At 31.8% G+C, this 7,100-nt stretch overlaps 1 protein-coding gene across 1 annotated transcript in view; it reads left to right on the forward strand.

Annotated features, from left to right (window-relative positions):
- The window catches only part of LOC105622992 (beta-amyloid-like protein), a 57,895-nt gene that overhangs the window by 38,554 nt on the left and 12,241 nt on the right, over positions 1–7,100 (forward strand). Inside the window, exons 3-6 of the mRNA XM_012204397.1 lie at positions 1,115–1,244; positions 3,556–3,609; positions 4,086–4,217; positions 6,902–7,028. Coding sequence (XP_012059787.1) covers positions 1,115–1,244; positions 3,556–3,609; positions 4,086–4,217; positions 6,902–7,028 — 443 coding nt within the window. The remainder of the gene's footprint in view (positions 1–1,114; positions 1,245–3,555; positions 3,610–4,085; positions 4,218–6,901; positions 7,029–7,100) is intronic.

The following is a 7,100-nucleotide window of genomic DNA, read 5'->3' on the forward strand; positions in this document are numbered from 1 at the left end:
TATATATATATATATATATATATATATATATATATATATATATATTAGTCATCATATATCTGTAAGAATTGGTATTAATTGTTTTGCTCATATAATTTTTCTCAAATAATATAATATATAATTAATTTCTCTATCTCTGTTTAATATAACAATATATAAGAAAATGAAATCTTGAAAAATGAAAAAGTCAATTATCGACTAAGAAAAGTGAAATTTTATTCAGTGTAATTTGTGTTTGTTCAATTTATTGGTAGGGCAATGTAAAAAACCCTATATCTCTCTTTCAAAAAAATTGAACAGAAAATCCCAAAAAATTAACAAGATGCGTGGGAAAATGTTTTTGTCAATTACTTATATAGGTAATTGCTCATATTTTTTAATACAAGAGATTATTTACATCCGACTCCCTCTAGAGCATGGAAGTTGGCATGATGTAAAAGAACGTAAATGAAAAAGCAAAGTTAGGAATACTCAAGTGAAAAATCAAGGAGTGTCGTTAATATGCCTCAAGATCCATTCAATCATATTGTTATGTTAATTTTCATACTCTAGTTGGTATAGGACATAAATAATCTCTCGTATTTAAAAATATAAATTAAAATTACATAGAAATATACAATTATACTGATAGAAGCATTGCAATGTTGAGCAATGATTTTCTTCAAACAATTTTTGAAAAGTAGGGCTTTGCAATCCTATATTGCTCTATAATAAATTGAAACAAATATAAATGACCATACGATAATGATTAAGCTAATGGACTCGAGTTTTCTAGTTTTCAAGTTTTTTTGTTTAATTATATAGTTTTGTAATATCTCTCTCTCTCTCTCTCTCTCTCTCTTTCTTTCTCTTCTCTTCTCTATCCGTGAATACTTTTCCCAAAGTCTAACACGATATTATGTAATTGTCTTGTACCTATCTAAAAAAAATAAAAATCCTTTAATAATATCTTTCATATATTTTTCATGTCTCTGGTATACTTTACGGAAAATTAATATTTAACTATTCACGATTTGTCATTTTCGGGTGTGACGTTGCCAGTTATAGTTTCCTCGTGTCGTCGTAAATCCACGCAAAGCGATTTTTATTTGAATGGAGCCGATATTTTCCACAGCGACATGCCAATCCCGAAGCGTGATCTCACTTATGGTTGCGGCATGCGTGGTGCATGCCGGTATTTTCCAGGTGTACTACAAGCGCATGAGGAGGCGTCGTTACGATCAAAACAAGTAGATACGTCAATGGTAGATACAATGATATATTCCCTCGAGAAATTCGATATCTGCCCGAGATATTCGATACGACTCACACACGACCTTGTCGATGAAATAGATCGGAGCACATAAGCAATTTTAGTCAGATTATCTTACGCGATTATCGCTCATTATCAGCTACGAATCTGGAAAAGACTCCTGAGAAGGATCTTTACAGGGATAATCAAGGAAATTGAAAACGATCAGGAAGTATCGAGAAGAAATTACTTATACGAAAAATGAGAACTTTATTACTGTGGCTGCTGTTGCATATCCGATGTGAAAGTAATCGAACTTTGTTACTTGCATAGCAAATTATTTGATATTATAGCGAAACGTGGTTTATGTATTAAAAAATCTTGCTGAGTAAATTTGTTCGCAGAATCCGCTATTAAAGCAAATTTATTTAATTTGAATGTTAAAGCAAAATAGGGTCTATTTCTAGCAAATATTACTGTTGCAGTAATTTGCTGGTATATGATTGTAATGCACGAGCCTTGAATTTTTATACGTCGTGGCGTGAAGTTATAGCTCCTTCCGATGCGGTTTTATGAGATCTTATAATAATTATTTCATTCGAATCACTGTTGGAAATGATATATCGCGACACCGGATATAATGAAATTAATATGCTCTTCGCGGCGGTAAATGAACGGTTAACTGTCCGCGAGTATCACTGTGCCTCCTTGATGTCTTGATGTACTCGTATTAATAGAAGATCTTGTCTGTAATTATCGTTGGACGTTATCGAATGATATAATTACTCATTTGAGTATTATGGAACGATGTAATTATACTACTGGACTTTTCTGCTTGATGACTTCCTGCTTGTTGCCGCAAAGTTGACATAATTAACATTGACACGTCTCATTTCGTCCTTGATGTTTATTTCTACATGTAAATTAATTTTAATCTTTGTTTAATTTACTCTTTATTTTTTTAATTCTTAAGACTAAGAAAAGACTAAGAAAATAAGATCGAGAATAATTATTAGTAAAAATAGACAAAACAAATAAATCAGAGAAACCACACAGTTTTTTAATTCTCTTGTCATCTGTCAATGTCTCTTCTTAAGTGACGCGGTGGAATCTTTGTTTTATCTCGAATTTAATAATCGACTTTCTCATCAATATACAGTTTACTTTTTCTTAAATGTGAAATATTACTAAGCAAATAATTTTTTTTTTGAACAATTGGAAATGGAAACATTTTAATAAAGACCGAAGTTATTAAAACATCTTGAAAATTAACATTAGGATTTAAAGATATTTTTTATGTATAAAAATATACTTAAAAAAATATACTTAAAATGTAGAAGAGATGTGTTATATTTTTATATACGTAAGCTCTGTATTAAAGCTTTTACCTGCTTGGCATGATGAAGTGAAATGTTCTCATTATGAGGTTTTCGCTGCGAAAATGTTGACGTTTAAATGATTAGATAAAATTATAGGCTATATTATTGATTGAATGAAAGTTTGAGTTTATTGAATGAATGAGTTTATCGTCATCTTTAGCATATTTTAGACTAGTCAGCATTCATTTTTGTCTTTTCAAAGTAACATATTTGTCTGCAAAATTGAATTAGTCTTGCCGAAATAGCATTATATAAAATTCCGAATAATAAACCATTTATTAAATAAATGCAAGATAAAAGTGAAATATAAAAAGTAAGGTAAATTTGTAAATATGTCTAAATCTGAAAAAATTCAATATTATTGTTAATTGGAAAAATTTTAGAACATCCTTATGTGTGTATTTTTTTTTAATAATTTATTAATCGTTCAAATGATTTTTGTTCTCCTCTTCTTTTTCAAAGAAAATAACGTTTTACATTTACGTTTATGAGTACGTGACCTATCTTATAAATAAAATATTTACTGTATAATGGTCGATAAGTTCACTATGTTACCTGGCAAGAAAGTTTACGTTTAATGGGAAAGGAAAATATACATTTATTTATATCAAAGGAAAAATATATATTTTGTACTCAGTCATGTTGTAGGAATAATGCATTCAGTTGTCTGTTTGCATCTTTAGCTGCGCTTTCATTTGTTAAATACATTTTCTTTTTGTAAACGAAGCCAAGAATTTTTTTCTTCTAAATCAGGCAGTTCCGTAAAAAAAAAAACGAATAAACTACTTGATGCATTCTGCCCGTCAAAGATTTAAATTTACGCGAGTAGGTATCGTCGTTTATCGGGGCAGAAAACGTTTTAACCACCTCGTTTCCATTCCTCTCGTCTACATATAGTCTGATGCAGCCGCTTTCAAATATTCTCTCTCTCACTTTGTGTTGCAGGCGGTGTCGGAGAGGCTTGAATTGGCACCAGCTGGCGGAAGATCAGAGCCTCAGGTGAGTACCATGAGAGACTTTGGTCTAACCCTATTCTCGTTTCAATGAAAATACTGCAAAATTATACGCTTCACGCAAATTCCTCTTTCACGATGCCTTGTTATTTTTCGTTCAATCAAAAATATCATATCTATTTAATTAAATTATTGAATGTAGATTATTTTTAATTAAATTTGTTAAAGATTTAGATATAACACATTGTTAAAAGTAAATCTCTGTAAGAATGTTTAAAATATTTTCGTATTGTAAAGAATATATGCCAGTGAAAAAAATATGCATTTCGAAATAAAGCATGTCTTCGTTTGCCAGACTTTGGTCATTATGATATCTGTTTGTCGAGAAACAAGAACTGATCTGTTAATTAAGGCGATTGGCTTCCTGAAAAGCGAAACTTTGATGAAGTTGTTAACTGAGCCAAATGTGTTTTCCGCTTGGAAGCTAACGCTTTAATGATTGTATCTTTCCTCAACACGAAGGTCGCTACCTTGTGTGAACCTGGCGATGTATACCTTGCTCAACATATGGGAGAGCAGGGTCGATGGGTTTCCTCGACCGATAAGAAGAGTTGTATGACGGACAAGCTGGAGATTCTGGAGTATTGTAAGAAGGTAGGAAAAAAAGTCTATAAGATCATGCAACCATTAAATTCTTTCATACGTATAATAATGTCGGTGATCGGCGTTAGGCATATTATATGTAGTCGATTATAAAAGTTATATATAGACATTAAAAATAGATCCTTGACATTTTTCTATTACCATCAAACTTTCTAGTTCTCCTCTTTGCATCTTTTCCTCCATCCTGCGAGGAACACACGTAAATATTTTGCCAGCGAGATTGTTTGAAGTTTTTAAAAAAAACATTAACGAGCCATCGTATAGTTTCGATTACATAAGCTAGAATCAAAAGTCCTGCCGACTTAGAAAATTATTACGATTGACTTTAATTTCGCAAAAATCTTATAGTTTCGAAATCAGCAAGGTTCTGTTTTTATCTTTCATCAATGCACTTATTTATCGTTGTTACTTGCATAGAGAAATACTTGATCTTTTCACATTTTTGTTGGGTGTTAAACGAGGTAGCTTATTTGTATTGAAAAAGATTGATAAGAAGAATTAATGATGGATAACGACGTATCATAAACAATTTACATTCCGAATCCTTAATAGAGCGCGGTGAAAGGCAAAAGTACCTTATGAATTACTGGATAATAACATTCTCCATCCTACTTATATGCGGCACGTTCACACAATTCACTGTGTATATGAGACAGAGATAAGTGAGCAGTTCGGCGTACTTATATTTGCTCATACATGAACATGAAAAGACAAGTTCATTCGTCAGTATAATTTGTATTTGTTTCAATCTGTTAATAGGACAATGCAATGTGGGGGAGTGCAAAGCCCTACCTTTTAAAAATTATCCCCAAATGAATATAGTCCCCAAATGAAAGCTCTTGGGATGATAAAATGTATATAAGTAATTGTTCATATTTTTGAATATGAGATATTTACGTTCGATTCTCTCTAGAGTATAAAAGTTGATATAACAATATAAAAAAATATAAAGGAATAAGTTAAGGAATGCGAATCAAGGAGATGAAGGATCAATGTCGTTGATATGCTGCACGACCTATTCATATTGTTATATCAACTTTCATACTTTAGATGATGTGGGACATAAATGATATCGTATTTAAATATATAAACTATACTTACATAGGCTATACAATTATATTGACAGAAACATTACAATATTGAGCAACGATCTTTAAACAGTTTTTGGAAAGTAGGGCTCTGCAATCCCACATTGTTCTATAATAAATTGAAACAAACATAAACGTACGATCGTACGATAATGACTGTGCTAGAATTCGAATTTTCTATTTTTCAAGTTTTTTGTTAATTATGTAGTTTTATGATTTCTCTCTCTCTCTCTCTCTCTCTCTCTCTCTCCCTTTCTCTACGTATAATATTTTTTCCAAAATCTAATATGATATTTTGTAAATCTTGTATTTATCTATAATAAAAATCCATTAGTAATATTTAGATATTGTTGCCTCGGGCGTTGAATACTGATTATAAAAATCGCTGTCCCGCTCTTGTTTGGGAAACATCAAAATATAAATTATTCGAATCGATGTTTAAGTTATTAAACGAAATCAGGGAATCGAGACTAAACTCTCTTGAATCTTTCTTCTCGACTCGGCGATTGTTTAGAGAGAAAATCGGGCCACTCGCGAACGAATTATTAATTAAGGCTGGGCGTATTATTTAACATCGCGCCCAGCGTAGCGATGCTGCCGTTGCCCTGTAGGCAGGATTAAGTCGTTTATAATCTTCCGGAGCCGCGTAAATTGAATTTTCATCCCTTCGTTGACGCGCTTCAGTCGCGACAAAACACAGAATTACGCGGTTCGTTACCTTTCCCGCCATTCCACCGTGAAAATAATGTTAATCTTCGCCGATGACTTTATTGCGAGATTGCATCGGTCCACAATCGTTGCGTCGCAATTGTACTTTGCTTAAATTTTTTCGCGTTAATACGTAAAAGCTTGCTATAAGTACGATATTCACGTACCATATAATCTTTCCTCGTTGATAATTCGCGAATATTTTCGTTTAATCCTTCATAAAAAGATTAAAAAAGAGAAGTTTCCGAAGAAATCCAGTTATTTGAATCCTCTTTTAAATTGCTCATTACAAAATAAGTGAAGAGAAATTCTTACAAAGTCTTAAATTTAAATTTAAATTTTTTAATTAAGATTTTACAATTCTTCAATTTAAATTAAGTTTATCACAATTATAATCATCACGACTCTATTTGTATTTTCTCTATTTTATTGTATTTTTGTTTATTCTAATATATACATAAGAAAAAATGTTAAGCAACTTTAATAAATAAAGTAATATAAAGTAATAAATAAAGTAAATCCTTAATGTTGATTTCGAGAATGGATTATAAAAAAATATACATATTTTAGTTCAATTACCTTATCGTTGTTGAAACTAACGTCACACCACCTGAATCTCATTAGATTTAATTCGCACAATCGCGAATATCACGTCGCGAAATGGTTCGTGGAGTAAGGACGTGTGTTTTTGCGGCCTCTTAAACGGAGATTAAACAGTCGCTCGTTCGTGATAATAATAGGTTCGCCGAGTATGCATGTATATTCGATAATTACTTCTGAGCGCACGATTGCAAGTTGGTCGAACCACTTGCTAATGCAGTATTTACAGTATGCGGTATTTACAGAGTTCCTAATCTGCGTCTAATTTTTTTTTTTCAGGCTTACCCGAAGAGAGATATCACCAACATCGTCGAGTCGTCGCACTATGTTAGGGTGAGTGGATGGTGCAAGCCCGGAAGAACCAAATGCAAGCTTTCTCGATGGGTCAAACCTTACAGATGTTTGGGTGAGTAGTAATTTTTAATTGGCATTTTTTGCGCTCTATATATATATATATATATATATATATATATATATA

This window comes from Atta cephalotes (genome assembly GCF_000143395.1).
Source record: "Atta cephalotes unplaced genomic scaffold scaffold00002, whole genome shotgun sequence".
NCBI classification, from domain to species: Eukaryota; Metazoa; Arthropoda; class Insecta; order Hymenoptera; family Formicidae; genus Atta; species Atta cephalotes.